The 18,653-nt window shown below is 39.6% G+C and overlaps 1 protein-coding gene across 1 annotated transcript in view; it reads right to left on the reverse strand.

Moving 5' to 3' along the window:
* The window catches only part of LOC129858897 (catenin delta-2-like), a 522,672-nt gene that overhangs the window by 297,141 nt on the left and 206,878 nt on the right, over positions 1–18,653 (reverse strand). Inside the window, exon 3 of the mRNA XM_055928130.1 lies at positions 14,126–14,241. Within this exon, the coding sequence (XP_055784105.1) occupies positions 14,126–14,241 (116 nt within the window). The remainder of the gene's footprint in view (positions 1–14,125; positions 14,242–18,653) is intronic.

Raw genomic sequence — 18,653 nt, forward strand, 5'->3', positions numbered from 1 at the left:
ACATCTTTTAGTGAATGTTGTCTCTCCAGGTTCCACTTTAACACTTAGATACTGGGGTCTGAGCCCCAGCATGGGGTGATTGTGTGTTTGTGTGTTACTGATAACCGCCATTACCGATCCGAAGTGTGCTGAGCACTTGCTGAGAGAACATATGTTACTCACTAGCACCCTGGGTGTGTCTCGCCACAGATGGATGGCCAGGGTCCTCAGCCCAGAGAGGTGTCTGTGGAGATGCCTGAGCGGCTTTATGGAGCGGAACACTCCTGAGGAGAGGCAGGGTGGCACCTCAAGAACACACACACACACACACACACACACACACACACACACACACACACACACACACACACACACACACACACACACACACACACACACACACACACACACACACACAGATGTATGCAAAACATACACACAGTGGTCATATGCGTGTGTCCAACATGATATCCACTAACATTACAAATACAAGGGGTTTCAGTCATTTAGATGTGTGTGTCCCTGGCCTGTCTGTGAGAATGTTTCTGACTGAATGTTGACTGGGCATCTAGAATGGTGCACTATTCACTCCTTTTAATCAGAGCCATATGAGGCTGGTCAAAATTATTGCACTTTGTTTGGAATTTGTTGCCATGGGAAGCAGTCTGGAAAAAGAGAAGTCTCTGTGAATAAAGATGAATCTCTGATCAGCCACACCCAACCATTACATCTGTTAATATCCACACTGAGATATTGAGTTGGCTGGGTTATAAAGCCTGGCCTGTATCTATTAAAAGACCCCAGTCACAATACCAGCTGCCAAGCGTCATATGAACAGACACGCCAGCGAGACATCACACACACACACACACACACACACACACACACACACACACACACACACACACACACACACACACACACACACACACACACACACACACACACACACACACACACACACACACACACACACACATTCTCAATGCACACATAGAGACACACACACATCCTCCATAGACACACCCACACGCACACCCTCCATAGGCACACACACACACACACACACACACACACACACACACACACACACACAGACACACATCCTCCATACACACACAAACAGACGTCAGACAAAGCTTAGCAAGGAAAAGCCGTCACATATGGGGAGTAATCACATTACTACACAGGCAGCATAGGAGGATGACTGCCAACAGGGTGGGTCCTCAGCCAGGCCTGATGTGTGGATTAGAATGCAGGCTACGCACACACACACACACACACACACACACACACACACACACACACACACACACACACACACACACACACACACACACACACACACACACACACACACACACACACACACACACACACACACACACACACACATTCTCAATGCACACATAGAGACACACACACATACACACACTCTCAATGAACAGACACACACACACACACACACACACACACGCACACACACACACGCACACACACACACACACACACACACACACATTCATGCTTGTGCATAAATACAATACACATGCAAAAACACACACACACACACACTCAAACACACACACACACAGGCAATAGAGCTAGGGCGGTCCTGTGTCCGTGTTCAACATGAGAATAACACCAGAATGGAGATCTTGCTGAGTTCCTGATGCTGAGTTCACAGTTCATCAGGCTGAGTTTATAGTTTATTATTCTGAGTTCATAGTTCATCATGCTGAGGTCATAGTTCAAAATGCTGAGTTCATAGTTCATTATGCTGAGTACATAGTTCATTTTATTTATTTGTATTTTTTTATTTCACCTTTATTTAACCAGGTATGCAAGTTGAGAACAGGTTCTCATTTACAATTGCGACCTGGCCAAGATAAAGCAAAGCAGTTCGACACATACAACAACACAGAGTTACACATGGAGTAAAACAAACATACAGTCAATTATACGGTAGAAAAATAAGTCTATATACAATGTGAGCAAATGAGGTGAGATAAGGGAGGTAAAGGCAAAAAAAAGGCCATGGTGGCGAAGTAAATACAATATAGCAAGTAAAACACTGGAATGGTAGATTTGCAGTGGAAGAATGTGCAAAGTAGCGATAGAAATAATGGGGTGCAAATGAGCAAAATAAATAAATACAGTAGGGGGAGAGGTAGTTATTTAGGCTAAATTATTGTTGGGCTACGTACAGGTCATGACTCATCATGCTGAGTTCATAAAGATGAGTTCATAGCTCATTATGCTGAGTTCATAATGCTGAGTTCATAGCTCATTATGCTGAGTTCATAGTTCATAATGCTGAGTTCATAGCTCATTATGCTGAGTTCATAGTTCATAATGCTGAGTTCATAGTTCATCATGCTGAGTTCATAGTTCATAATGCTGAGTTCATAGTTCATAATGCTGAGTTCATAGCTCATTATGCTGAGTTCATAATGCTGAGCTCATAGCTCATAATGCTGAGTTCATAGTTCATCATGCTGAGTTCATAGTTCATAATGCTGAGTTCATAGTTCATAATGCTGAGTTCATAGTTCATCATGCTGAGTTCATAATGCTGAGTTCATAGTTCATAATGCTGAGTTCATAGTTCATAATGCTGAGTTCATAGTTCATAATGCTGAGTTCATAGTTCATAATGCTGAGTTCATAGTTCATAATGCTGAGTTCATAGTTCATAATGCTGAGTTCATAGTTCATAATGCTGAGTTCATAGTTCATAATGCTGAGTTCATAGCTCATAATGCTGAGTTCATAGTTCATAATGCTTAGTTCATAATGCTGAGTTCATAGTTCATAATGCTGAGTTCATAGTTCATCATGCTGAGTTCATAGTTCATAATGCTGAGATCATAGTTCATCATGCTGAGTTCATAGTTCATAATGCTGAGTTCAGAGTTCATCATTCTGAGTTCATAGTTCATAATGCTGAGATCATAGTTCATAATGCTGAGTTCATAGTTCATAATGCTGAGTTCATAGTTCATCATGCTGAGTTCATAGTTCATAATGCTGAGATCATAGTTCATAATGCTGAGTTCATAGTTCATCATGCTGAGTTCACAATTCATAGTGCTGAGTTCATAGTTCATAATGTTGAGGACATAGTTCATAATGCTGAGTACATATTTTATAATGCTGAGTACATAGTTCATAATGCTGAGTACATAGTTCATAATGCTGAGTACATCAATCATAATGATGCGATCATAGTGCTGAGTTCACAGTTCATCATAGTGAGTTCCTAGTTCACTATGCCGACATCACAATGCTGAGATCATAGTTCATAACGCTGAGATCATAGTTCATAATGCTGAGTTCATAATGAGGAGATCATAGTTAATCATAATGAGATCATAGTTCATTTAGATGAGTTCAAAAGGCTGAGTTCATAGTTCATAATTCATCACGCTGAGTTCAAATTCCATAATACTGAGTTCATAGTTCATCACACTATTTTCATAGCTAAACATGCTTAGTTCATAATGCTGAGTTAATAGTTCATCATGCTGAGTTCATAGTTCAAAATGCTGAGTTCATAGTTCAAAATGCTGAGTTCATAGTTAATAATGCTGAGTTCATAATGCTGAGTTCATAGTTCATAATGCTGAGTTCATAGTTCATAATGCTGAGTTCATAGCTCATTATGCTGAGTTCATAGTTCAAAATGCTGAGTTCATAGTTCATAATGCTGAGTTCATAGTTCAAAATGCTGAGTTCATAGTTCAAAATGCTGAGTTCATAGTTAATAATGCTGAGTTCATAATGCTGAGTTCATAGCTCATTATGCTGAGTTCATAATGCTGAGTTCATAATGCTGAGTTCATAGCTCATTATGCTGAGTTCATAATGCTGAGTTCATAATGCTGAGTTCATAGCTCATTATGCTGAGTTCATAATGCTGAGTTCATAGCTCATTATGCTGAGTTCATAATGCTGAGTTCATAATGCTGAGTTCATAGCTCATTATGCTGAGTTCATAATGCTGAGTTCATAGCTCATTATGCTGAGTTCATAATGCTGAGTTCATAGCTCATTATGCTGAGTTCATAATGCTGAGTTCATAATGCTGAGTTCATAGCTCATTATGCTGAGTTCATAGTTCATAATGCTGAGTTCATAGTTCAAAATGCTGAGTTCATAGTTCAAAATGCTGAGTTCATAGTTAATAATGCTGAGTTCATAATGCTGAGTTCATAGTTCATAATGCTGAGTTCATAGTTCATAATGCTGAGTTCATAGCTCATTATGCTGAGTTCATAGTTCAAAATGCTGAGTTCATAGTTCATAATGCTGAGTTCATAATGCTGAGTTCATAGTTCATAATGCTGAGTTCATAGTTCATAATGCTGAGTTCATAGCTCATTATGCTGAGTTCATAGTTCATAATGCTGAGTTCATAATGATGAGTTCATAGTTCATAGTGCTGAGCTCATAGCTCATTATGCTGAGTTCATAGTTCATAATGCTGAGTTCATGGTTCATCATGCTGAGTTCATAGTTCATAGTGCTGAGTTCATAGTTCATCATGCTGAGTTCATAATGCTGAGTTCATAGTTCATAATGCTGAGTTCATAGTTCATCATACTGAGTTCATAGTTCATAATGCTGAGTTCATAGTTCATAATGCTGAGTTCATAGTTCATAATGCTGAGTTCATAGTTCATCATGCTGAGTTCATAGTTCATAATGCTGAGTTCATAATGCTGAGTTCATAGTTCATAATGCTGAGTTCATAGCTCATTATGCTGAGTTCATAGTTCATAATGCTGAGTTCATAGTTCATAATGCTGAGTTCATAGCTCATTATGCTGAGTTCATAGTTCATAATGCTGAGTTCATAGTTCATAATGCTGAGTTCATAGTTCATAATGCTGAGTTCATAGTTCATAATGCTGAGTTCATAGTTCATAATGCTGAGTTCATAGTTCATAATGCTGAGTTCATAGTTCGTCATGCTGAGTTCATCATGCTGAGTTCATAATGCTGAGTTCATAGTTCATCATTCTGAGTTCATAGTTCATCATGCTGAGTTCATAGTTCATCATTCTGAGTTCATAGTTCATAATGCTGAGTTCATAGTTCATCACACTATTTTCATAGCTAAACATGCTTAGTTCATAATGCTGAGTTAATAGTTCATCATGCTGAGTTCATAGCTCATTATGCTGAGTTCATAGTTCAAAATGCTGAGTTCATAGTTCATAATGCTGAGTTCATAGTTCAAAATGCTGAGTTCATAGTTAATAATGCTGAGTTCATAATGCTGAGTTCATAGTTCATAATGCTGAGTTCATAGTTCATAATGCTGAGTTCATAGCTCATTATGCTGAGTTCATAGTTCAAAATGCTGAGTTCATAGTTCATAATGCTGAGTTCATAATGCTGAGTTCATAGTTCATAATGCTGAGTTCATAGTTCATAATGCTGAGTTCATAGCTCATTATGCTGAGTTCATAGTTCATAATGCTGAGTTCATAATGATGAGTTCATAGTTCATAGTGCTGAGCTCATAGCTCATTATGCTGAGTTCATAGTTCATAATGCTGAGTTCATGGTTCATCATGCTGAGTTCATAGTTCATAGTGCTGAGTTCATAGTTCATCATGCTGAGTTCATAATGCTGAGTTCATAGTTCATAATGCTGAGTTCATAGTTCATCATACTGAGTTCATAGTTCATAATGCTGAGTTCATAGTTCATAATGCTGAGTTCATAGTTCATAATGCTGAGTTCATAGTTCATCATGCTGAGTTCATAGTTCATAATGCTGAGTTCATAATGCTGAGTTCATAGTTCATAATGCTGAGTTCATAGCTCATTATGCTGAGTTCATAGTTCATAATGCTGAGTTCATAGTTCATAATGCTGAGTTCATAGCTCATTATGCTGAGTTCATAGTTCATAATGCTGAGTTCATAGTTCATAATGCTGAGTTCATAGTTCATAATGCTGAGTTCATAGTTCATAATGCTGAGTTCATAGTTCATAATGCTGAGTTCATAGTTCATAATGCTGAGTTCATAGTTCGTCATGCTGAGTTCATCATGCTGAGTTCATAATGCTGAGTTCATAGTTCATCATTCTGAGTTCATAGTTCATCATGCTGAGTTCATAGTTCATCATTCTGAGTTCATAGTTCATAATGCTGAGTTCATAGTTCATCATGCTGAGTTCATAGTTCATAATGCTGAGTTCATAGTTCATAATGCTGAGTTCATAGTTCATCATGCTGAGTTCATAGTTCATCATTCTGAGTTCATAGTTCATAATGCTGAGTTCATAGTTCATCATTCTGAGTTCATAGTTCATAATGCTGAGTTCATAGTTCATAATGCTGAGTTCATAGTTCATAATGCTGAGTTCATAGTTCATAATGCTGAGTTCATAGTTCATAATAATAAGTTCATAGTTCGTCATGCTGAGTTCATAATGCTGAGTTCATAGTTCATAATGCTGAGTTCATAGTTCATAATAATGAGTTCATAGTTCATAATGCTGAGTTCATAGTTCATAATGCTGAGTTCATAGTTCGTCATGCTGAGTTCATCATGCTGAGTTCATAATGCTGAGTTCATAGTTCATCATTCTGAGATCATAGTTCATAATGCTGAGTTCATAGTTCATCATTCTGAGTTCATAGTTCATAATGCTGAGTTCATAGTTCATAATGCTGAGTTCATAGTTCATCATGCTGAGTTCATAGTTCATAATGCTGAGTTCATGAAGCTGAGATCAAAGTTTATCATATTGAGATCATAAGGCTGAGTTCATAGTTCATAAGGCTGAGTTCATAGTTCATAATGCAGAGTTCATAGTTCATAATGCAGAGTTCATAGTTCATAGTGCTGAGTTCATAGTTCATAATGCTGAGTTCATAGTTCATAATGCTGAGTTCATAGTTCATAATGCTGAGTTCATAGTTCATCATGCTGAGTTCATAGTTCATCATGCTGAGTTCATAGTTCATCATGCTGAGTTCATAGTTCATAATGCTGAGTTCATAGTTCATAATGCTGAGTTCATAGTTCATAATGCTGAGTTCATAGTTCATAATGCTGAGTTCATAATGCTGAGTTCATAGTTCATAATGCTGAGTTCATAATGCTGAGTTCATAATGCTGAGTTCATAGTTCATAATGCTGAGTTCATAATGCTGAGTTCATAATGCTGAGTTCATAGTTCATAATGCTGAGTTCATAATGCTGAGTTCATAGTTCATAATGCTGAGTTCATAGTTCATAATGCTGAGTTCATAGTTCATAATGCTGAGTTCATAGTTCATCATGCTGAGTTCATAGTTCATCATGCTGAGTTCATAGTTCATCATGCTGAGTTCATAGTTCATCATGCTGAGTTCATAGTTCATAATGCTGAGTTCATAGTTCATAATGCTGAGTTCATAATGCTGAGTTCATAGTTCATAATGCTGAGTTCATAATGCTGAGTTCATAATGCTGAGTTCATAGTTCATAATGCTGAGTTCATAATGCTGAGTTCATAATGCTGAGTTCATAGTTCATAATGCTGAGTTCATAGTTCATAATGCTGAGTTCATAGTTCATAATGCTGAGTTCATAGTTCATCATGCTGAGTTCATAGTTCATCATGCTGAGTTCATAGTTCATCATGCTGAGTTCATAGTTCATCATGCTGAGTTCATAGTTCATAATGCTGAGTTCATAGTTCATAATGCTGAGTTCATAATGCTGAGTTCATAGTTCATAATGCTGAGTTCATAATGCTGAGTTCATAATGCTGAGTTCATAGTTCATAATGCTGAGTTCATAATGCTGAGTTCATAATGCTGAGTTCATAGTTCATAATGCTGAGTTCATAATGCTGAGTTCATAGTTCATAATGCTGAGTTCATAGTTCATAATGCTGAGTTCATAGTTCATAATGCTGAGTTCATAGTTCATCATGCTGAGTTCATAGTTCATCATGCTGAGTTCATAGTTCATAATGCTGAGTTCATAGTTCATAATGCTGAGTTCATAGTTCATAATGCTGAGTTCATAGTTCATCATGCTGAGTTCATAGTTCATCATGCTGAGTTCATAGTTCATAATGCTGAGTTCATAGTTCATAATGCTGAGTTCATAGTTCATCATGCTGAGTTCATAGTTCATCAGGCTAAGTTCATAGTTCATAATGCTGTGCTCATAGTTCTTAATGCTTAGTTAATAAAGCTTAGTTCATATCTCATAATGCTGAGTTCATAAAGCTGAGTTTATAGTTCATCATGCTGAGTTCATAGTTCGTCAAGCTGAGTTCATAGTTCATAGTGCTGAGTTCATAGTGCTGAGTTCATAGTTCAAAATGTGTCACAATGCGTGTGTATAGGTGGCAGGGAAGTCAGGCGCAGGAGAATTAAACTTGTTAAAATGGAGTAATTGAATGAAACAAAACATAACTCCAAAACCATAAATACAAATGAAACAAATTGTGTACGAGGTCCCGTCGCGCACCAAATACAAAACACACGACACTGAACATAAAACAATCTCTGACAAAGACATGATGGGAAACAGAGGGTTAAATACACAACAGGTAATGAATGGGATTGAAACCAGGTGTGTAGGAAGACAAGACAAAACCAAAGGAAAATGAAAAATGGATCAATGATGGCTAGAAGACCGGTGACGTCGACTGCCGAGGACCACCCAAACAAGGGTTCATAGTGCTGAGTTCATAATTCATAATGCCGAGTTCATAATGCTGAGTTCATAGTTCATAATGCTGAGTTTATAGTTCATCAGGCTGAGTTCATAATGCTGAGTTCATAGTTCATAATGCTTAGTTCATAGTTCATAATGCTAAGTTCATAGTTCATCATGCTGAGTTCATAGTTCATAATGCTGAGTTCATAGTTCATAATGCTGAGTTCATAGTTCATAATGCTTAGTTCATAGTTCATAATGCTAAGTTCATAGTTCATCATGCTGAGTTCATAGTTCATAATGCTGAGTTCATAATTCATAATGCCGAGTTCATAATGCTGAGTTCATAGTTCATCATTCTAAGTTCATAGTTCATCATGCTGAGTTCATAGTTCATAATGCTGAGTTTATAGTTCATCAGGCTGAGTTCATAATGCTGAGTTCATAGTTCATCATGCTGAGTTCATAGTTCATAATGCTTAGTTCATAGTTCATAATGCTAAGTTCATAGTTCATAATGCTGAGATCATAGTGCTGAGTTCATTGTTCATAATGCTTAGTTCATAGTTCATAATGCTAAGTTCATAGTTCATAATGCTGAGTTCATAGAACATAATGCTGAGTTCATAATGCTGAGTTCATAGAACATAATGCTGAGTTCATAGTTCATAATGCTGAGTTCATAGAACATAATGCTGAGTTCATAGAACATAATGCTGAGTTCATAATGCTGAGTTCATAGAACATCATGCTGAGTTCATAGAACATTATGCTGAGTTCATAGTTCATAATGCTGAGTTCATAGAACATAATGCTGAGTTCATAGAACATAATGCTGAGTTCATAGAACATAATGCTGAGTTCATAGAACATAATGCTGAGTTCATAATGCTGAGTTCATAGAACATAATGCTGAGTTCATAATGCTGAGTTCATAGAACATAATGCTGAGTTCATAGTTCATAATGCTGAGATCATAGTGCTGAGTTCATTGTTCATAATGCTGAGTTCATAGTTCATAATGCTGAGATCATAGTGCTGAGTTCAATGTTCATAATGCTAAATTCATAGTTCATAATGCTGAGTTCATAGTTCATAATGCTAAATTCATAGTTCATAAAGCTAAGTTCATAGTTCATAGTGCTGAGTTCATAGTTCATAATGCTTAGTTCATAGAACAACATGTCGACCGAGATGACATGCTTCACTCACTTTTCTCTACTGACAGATGATAGGCTAGCAGTAGACCAATCAGTTGACCTTACCAATGATTGGTTATCCTGTCTAGGACAGGGGTTCCGCTAGCGGAACTCCGCCCACATTCCACTGAAAAGGCAGCGCGCGAAATTCAAAAAATATTTTTTAGAAATATTAAACTTTCACACATTAACAAGTCCAATACAGCAAATGAAAGATAAACATCTTGTGAATCCAGCCAACATGTCCGATTTTTAAAATGTTTTACAGCGAAAACACCACATATATTTATGTTAGCTCACCACCAAATACAAAAGAGCACCGACATTTCTTTCACAGCACAGGTAGCTTGCACAAAACCAACCAAACTAACCAAGAACCAACCAAACTAACCAAGAAACAACTTCATCAGATGACAGTCTTATAACATGTTATACAATAAATCTATGTTTTGTTCGAAAAATGTGCATATTTGAGGTATAAATCATAGTTTTACATTGCAGCTACCATCACAAATAGCACCGAAGCAGCCAGAGTAATTACAGACCAACGTGAAATGCCTAAATACTCATCATAAAACATTTATGAAAAATACATGGTGTACAGCAAATGAAAGACAAACATCTTGTGAATCCAGACAATATTTCAGATTTTTTAAGTGTTTTACAGCGAAAACACAATATAGCATTATATTAGCTTACCACAATAGCCAAAAACACAACCCATTTATCAGCAGCAAAAGTTAGCGATCGCAAAAAAACAGCAAAAGATATATAATTTCACTAACCTTGACAAGCTTCATCAGATGACAGTCCTATAACATCAGGTTATACAATACACTCATGTTTTGTTCGAAAATGTGCATATTTAGAGTTGAAATCCGTGGTTATACATTGTGAAAATGTAGCAACTTTTTTCCAGAATCTCCGGATATATTTCTGACACTCACCTATTCTGACCAAATAACTCATCATAAACTTTACTAAAAAATACATGTTGTACAGCAAATGATAGATACACTAGTTATTAATGCAATCGCCGTGTTAGAATTCTAAAAATAACTTTAGTACGACATACAGCTTACGTTATAGCGAGACAGCGCCCAAAATCTGGGCGGAAAATAATACTAAACAATTTCGACAGAAATACGAAATAACATCATAAATGGGTCCTACTTTTGCTGATCTTCCATCAGAATCTTGTTCAAGGGTCCTTTGTCCAGAATAATCGTTGTTTGGATTTAGAATGTCCTCTTCGTCAGTCGAATTAGCAAGCAAAGCTAGCCAAGTGGCGCGAAGCTGTCCATCGTCACCAAACGCAGAGAACGGAACACGCCAAAACTCCCGATAAACTTTCAATAATCTGATAAAACTATATTGAAAAAACATACTTTACGATGATATTATCACATTTATCAAATAAAATCAAAGCCGGAGATATTAGCCGTCTATAGTGAAAGCTTTTCAGAAGGCAATCCAGAGTTCCTTCCCGAACAAAGGAAATTGGGGTCATGTCATTCCCAGACCTCTCTTTTGACCTCTGATAAAGCTAGACTCCCCATTCCACCTCTCACTGCCTATTGACATCTAGTGGAAGGCGTATGAAGTGCATGTATAGTCATACATTTCAAGCAAATGAATAAGGAGGCCCTGGAACAGAGCCTCGATTTCAGATTTTTCTCTATCTGACAGGAAGTTTGCTGCAAAATGAGTTCTGTTTTACTCACAGATATAATTCAAACGGTTTTAGAAACTTGAGAGTGTTTTCTATCCAATAGTAATAATAATATGCATATTGTATGAGCAAGAATAGAGTACGAGGCCGTTTAAATTGGGCACGATTTTTTCGCAAAGTGAAAATAGCGCCCTCTATCCTTAACAGGTTTTAAGGTTAAAGTATGTCAGTTGTCCTTGCTGGTCCAGGACACTCCGAAACACTGTTTCTAAACCATGAACGTTTGATAAGGACATATTTGAGACACTTCTTTCCCAGTTTTTCTACTCCATCCTTCTGTCTCTCCAGTCAGTCAGCTAGGAGTTCTGATCTTAAGCAGTTCATTTATTAGAGTACATCTCTGCTTTTGACATGCCTGTGTTTGGTGCACCATGAACTCAGCATGATGAACTCTGAACTCAGCATGATGAACTATGAACTCAGCATGATGAACTCTGAACTCAGCATTTTGAACTATGAACTTAGCATGATGAACTCTGAACTCATCATGATGAACTATGAACTCAGCATTTTGAACTATGAACTCAGCATGATGAACTATGAACTCAGCATTTTGAACTATGAACTCAGCATTTTGAACTATGAACTCAGCATGATGAACTATGAACTCAGCATGATGAACTATGAACTCAGCATTTTGAACTATGAACTCAGCATTTTGAACTATGAACTCAGCATGATGAACTCTGAACTCAGTATGATGAACTATGACCTCAGCATGATGAACTATGACCTCAGCATGATGAACTATGAACTCAGCCTGATGAACTCTGAACTCAGCCTGATGAACTCTGAACTCAGACACACACACACACACACTCTCTCCTGCTGACAGTCAGAAGAGTATAACTACTACCATGTCACTCCATCTCGAAATAATGTAACCTGCATCATTATCGCCATTGTCTACCAGGCAGAGATAGACACTTCTACCTGGTAGACAATGAGATAGACACCTGTAACAGTATAACTTTAGTACGTCCCCTCGCCCGACCTCGGGTGCGAACCAGGGACCCTCTGCACACATCAACAACTGACACCCACGAAGCGTCGTTACCCATCGCTCCACAAAAGCCAGAGCAAGGGGCAACACTACTTTTAGGTTTCAGAGCAAGTGACGTAACTGATTAAAACGCTATTAGCGCGTACCCGCTAACTAGCTAGTCATTTCACATCCGTTACACACACACGCACGCACGCACGCACGCACGCACGCACGCACGCACGCACGCACACACACACACACACACACACACACACACACACACACACACACACACACACACACACACACACACACACACAGGCAGTCTGAATTCAGTTCCGCTCTGCTCCACTGTCTCTCTCTCTCAAAGCTGTTATCATACAGAAGCTAATGAATTAACACACTAGTCAGATGCTGACATCCTCTCCTCTCATTTGCCCCCCTCCTCTCTCCATATCTCCTTCCTTCATCATCCTCTTCCCTCTTTCCATGAAGTGCTCTTTCTCCGTTGTCTGCTGACACTTTTTTGCACCCCAAGGTCAGACTCATAATTGCCAAACATAATTTAACCGTTTTTGTACAATCTAGGGCCATTCTAATTAACACGTGAATATTAAAGTATTTCTCCCATGACGACAGTTAGCCTGGCCACGCACACACACAAACCTCACACATCCCCATCACACACACACACACACACACACACACACACACACACACACACACACACACACACACACACACACACACACACACACACACACACACACACACACACACACACACACACACACACACACACACACACACACACACACACACACACACACACACACACACACACACATCCCCCTCACACACACACACACACACACAATAGGACTAGAGACCAACAATTGTTCTCCTCTCAGTTCAATTCAAGGTGTGCAGAAAGAGTCAGAGGGTGTGTCACATATAAAAGTGTCCTCTCAGTTCAATTCAAGGTGTGCAGATAGTCTCAGAAGGTGTCACAGATGAATGTGTCCTCTCAGATCATTTCAAGGTGTGCAGAAAGAGTCAGATGGTGTCACATATAAAAGTGTCCTCCCAGTTCAATTCAATGTGTGCAGATAGTCTCAGAGGGTGTCACAGATTAATGTGTCCTCTCAGTTCATTTCAAGGTGTGCAGAAAGATTCAGAGGGTGTCACATATAAAAGTGTCCTTTCAGTTCATTTCAAGGTGTGCAGATAGTCAGAGGGTGTCACATATAAAAGTGTCCTTTCAGTTCATTTCAAGGTGTGCAGATAGTCAGAGGGTGTCACATATAAATGTGTCCTTTCAGTTCATTTCAAGGTGTGCAGATAGTGTTAGAGGGTGTCACATATAAAAGTGTCCTCTCAGTTCAATTCAAGGTGTGCAGGTAGTGTCAGAGGGTGTCACATATTAATGTGTCCCCCTGAGAGAATGCCTATAAAGAGAGTTCCACCCTGGGAGCTAAATGGCCATTCTACACACACAACACACACACATGTGCACACACACGCGTGCACACACACACAGGTGTGTTACCTGATGCTGCTCATACTTCCACCGGTCTCAGAGCCCAGCTTGCATCTCTCCAGCTGGGTGGCTACAATCTGTCTCTCTGCCTCCAGCTCACGGGTCAGCCTCTCAAACTGCAGCTCCTTCAAGAGAAAGATAGATAGACACAAATTAACACACAGATCCAGCATGCATCACTACACGGACACACAGCTTACAGGTAAGTCTCAACAATGTAACTGTTTTTCTACTGTGAAAATCTTCAAGGGAAGAATTATGTGTGTGTATGCATGTGTGTGCAACAAGGTCTCATGTTTTTACCAATTTTACTTCAGATTCGTTGACGTTTATCCATGTTTCTCAAAACGTCAAATTCCGTAGTTGGTGCAAACGTCAAATTTCAATGTTTTTTTTAGTTAAGGGTTAATGTTTTTGATAGGGCTAAAAACATTACGTTTAGACACTCATTCGGAATGGTTAAGGTTTTGGAATAGGTTAAAACATTAAGTTAAGACACTCATTGGTCGATTTGAAAGGCATTTCCCAGCGTCCTTAGGACATGGACAGACGTCCAATCTTGAGCGAACTGGCTGGTGTGTGTACGTGTGGATTGCAACAGCTGATGCATTAGGTCTTTAAGTGACTTAATGGCTAACATACTATTACAGCTTATTGTAAAATAGACACAAATTACTTATTCGAAATTCACGACCAGCACATGAAAAAATCTACTTTTTCTTGTGTATTACATGTTTTTAATCACAATGCATATGTGTACATTACACAAATTACAATTTGTTGAGGCTAACGTTAGCTAGGCTAGCTAGGTGGCTAATGTTAGCTAGGCTAGGGGTTAAGGTTAGGGGGTAAGGTTAGATTTAGGGGTTAAAGTTAGGCAACATGCTAGCTAAGTAGTTAAATAGTTACGGTTAGGGTTAGCTAACATGTTTTTAAGTAGTTGCAAAGTAGCTAAAAAGTAGTAAGTAGTTACAAAGTTGCTATTAGCTAAAATGCTAAAGTTGTCCGTGATGAGATTTCTACACAAAACCTTTGGGTTGCTAGACTTTCACATTGTCACGGCCGATGCTGGAAGAAGCGGAAGAAGGTGCAGCGTAGTAAGGGTACATATTCCTTTTATTAAGAATGACGCCAACAAAAACAATAAACAATACAAAAACAACCGTGAAGCTTAAGGGCTATAGTGCCACAAACAAAGACAACTACCCACACAGAAAGGAGGGAAAAGGGCTACCTAAATATGGTTCCCAATCAGAGACAACGATAGACAGCTGTCCCTGATTGAGAACCATACCCGGCCAAAACAAAGAAATATAAAAACATAGAAAATAGAACATAGAATTCTCACCCAAAGCACACCCTGACCAAACCCAAAATAGAGACATAAAAAGCTCTAAGGCCAGGGAGTGACACACATCCTCCCCGACCAACCTCCCTCCTATCATTTCTATCTTAAGTAACCTACTCTCTTTATCTGTGATTGACATTCACTCTATACAGAATCATGAACTGCACACAAAAAAAATAACTTTTTCATGTGCCTGTCACAAATTTCCAATAAGCAATTTGTGTCTATTTTACAATAGTCTGTAATACAGTGTTGTATTGGCAGTCCTCCATATCTCCAACGCCATCAGCTAGAACTACATCTGATGAGGTTCACACTGGAAACCTGTGTGTGTTTGGTTTAATCACGGCCAGGCAGAAGCAGATCGATAGTGCACTGATCTCTACACCTATGAATGGGTTTGGGTGTGTGTGTGTGTGTGTGTGTGTGTGTGTGTGGAGTCCGTGTGTGCAGTGTGTGTGTGTATATGTGTGTGTGAATGTGTGTGTGCGTGCACCTCTGTGTGTAAAGTGTGTGTGTGTACGTGTGTGTGAATGTGTGTGTGCGTGCACCTCTGTGTGTAAAGTGTGTGTGTGTATGTGTGTGTGAATGTGTGTGTGCGTGCACCTCTGTGTGTAAAGTGTGTGTGTGTATGTGTGTGTGTAAGATTGATTTTTGAAAGCCATTTGAGGTGCTGAATGAGTTGATCCCCTGACACAATCTGAAATCCCACCCCCACCCCAAATCCCTTCTTTTCCCCCCACCCCAACACATCAGCCCAGTACACCCCAGCTCAAAGCCCTCTCCTCCTCTCCCCCTCATCTCCTCTCTCCAATCCCCTCCTCTGCTTTCCTGTCTACCCTCTCTTTCACCATCCCTTTCCTCTCCTCTGCTTCTCTCCTTCTCCTTTCCTTTCCTCTCCGCTTCTCTCCTTTCCTTTCCTTTCCTCTCCTCTGCTTCTCTCCTTTCCTTTCCTCTCCTCTGCTTCTCTCCTTCTCCTTTCCTTTCCTCTCCTCTGCTTCTCTCCTTTCCTTTCCTCTCATCGAGAGAGAGAAAGATCACACCAAAACCAAATCAGAAGAGGAAAAAATCTCAAAATGGAAACACACCAGAAATAAACCCCTATCAAAAGTCTTTACAATGAATCGACTACCATCTGAGTCAGAGAAACGTCAGTCTGGGAAACTGTCAGACTAAAAGCACCTGCTTTGTTCCACAAAGATCTTCATCAAATCTCAAGATCCACCTGTTTCTTGCCTCGAAAAAAACACTTCAAAACCCCAACAGAAAGTCCCTAGATCATAATTACATCCACCATACTCCGGAAGAGGCATACCTTTTGATTGGTTTGCTTTGCAATGCATTGCCCCACATTAACATTCGTGTGAGATTGTGTGTGTGCGCGCACACACGAAAGTGACCAGGATTGGATTCCAACACACTATGTGAGTGTATGTGAACGCACGAAAGTGTGTGTGTCTACGAGAGCTGAATAGAAGAGAACAGCAGTGCAGCCAGCCACAAAGGTCGCTATAGCAACAGTAGAATCCCCCAGAAACCCCTCTGGGCATCGTTCATCAGCTCAACTTTGTTCGCAGCAACAGGAGTGGTTGGAAATGGTAAGTGCATTTGGGGTGAAATGACAGTCAAGTGTGTTTGAGATGAAGAACAAAGTTGTCAACAGTTTATAAACCTAAAGCTGGTGTCACTGTGGGTGGTAACAGAGATAGAAGAGGAGTCCTATTTCCCCATTCAGGACAGAGTCCCCCTGGTATTAGGTCAGAGTAAAGTGGCCAATCTGCAGCTAATAACAGATGGTTTTGGGACAGAGAGAGTGTCAGGCCATTAAAAAGAGAAGTGCCGTTGTCCTTTAAAGTTTTATTTATCAGAGAGAGAGAGAGAGAGAGAGAGAGAGAGAGAGAGAGAGAGAGAGAGAGAGAGAGAGAGAGAGAGAGAGAGAGAGAGAGAGAGAGAGAGAGAGAGAGAGAGAGAGAGAGAGAGAGAGAGAGAGAGAGAGAGAGAGAGAGAGAGAGAGAGAGAGAGAGAGAGAGAGAGAGAGAGAGAACTTATGAAAAGGTTACCCTATCTCTCTCGGGCATACCAAACACTGTCAATCAGGTCCTCTCCTCCGCTGCTCTTCTTCTCTTGTCTAGTTAAATAGGTTTCCATTCTTCTTCTCTCCTCATTCTGCACTCTTCTCTTTACTCCTTTCCTGTTCCTCCCATCTTTCATTCTCTCTCTGTGTTGCTGACAGTCAGATGAGAAGATACCAACCCTCCCCTAGAGAGATGCTATGAATACTGTGTGTGTCTCTCTGTCTGTGTGTGTGTCTGTTTGTGTGTGTGTGTGTCTCGCTCTGTCAGTCTGTGTGTGTCTCTCTGTCTGTGTGTGTGTGTGTGTGTGTGTGTGTGTGTGTGTGTGTGTGTGTGTGTGTGTGTGTGTGTGTGTGTGTGTGTGTGTGTGTGTGTGTGTGTGTGTGTGTGTATCACAGAGTATACGTAGAGACACTTTGCGGCTCTGTGTCATGTTACGCTCATGTCCTTTACTGGAGAATGAAGAGCAATCGTCATAGAAATGACATGAGGACTTCTTCATAGAAGCTGTTTGTATTGTGGGTCTGAGTGTGTAGTGTAGTTCCTCCCCTTGAGAATAGTGACTGCTCCTCTAGTGAAAGTGCTGGCCCTTCCTCTCCTCCTCTCTCAGACAAACAAGCTGATGACTGCCAGAGACCCAATGGTTCTCATGAGAGCGACTGGGGCTTGTAAGGCAAGGAGACGGTTAGAGAACTCTTAGGTCTATCTCTCTCTCCCCATCTCTCTCTCTTCCCCTTCAACTGACCAACACACACACAGCACATTTACTATGTTAAATAAAGATATTTTGTCTGCCATGCAGGTCGGTGAGACAGTCAGTAGTATAAGGCTGCAGGGAGACCATTTTTCATCTAACACTGTTCGTTTTGTATTGAGTGGTCTCTGCTGTACTGACCAACTCATAGAACATGTCTATTTACGAATATATAGGAACACACACTCACACGAAACAGAAACTGTCCCCAGATATTAACAACAGTAAGGCTGAGACTTATGACTGCAACCATCTGGCAAATAACTTGTTTAATTTGTATTATAAATATTCAACACACAAACACAGCAACACTCTGATATTTGGCCTTAATAATTTATTGGTTAAGTCATTACAGGCGCCTGG

This window comes from Salvelinus fontinalis, chromosome 7 (genome assembly GCF_029448725.1).
Source record: "Salvelinus fontinalis isolate EN_2023a chromosome 7, ASM2944872v1, whole genome shotgun sequence".
Lineage (NCBI taxonomy): Eukaryota > Metazoa > Chordata > Actinopteri > Salmoniformes > Salmonidae > Salvelinus > Salvelinus fontinalis.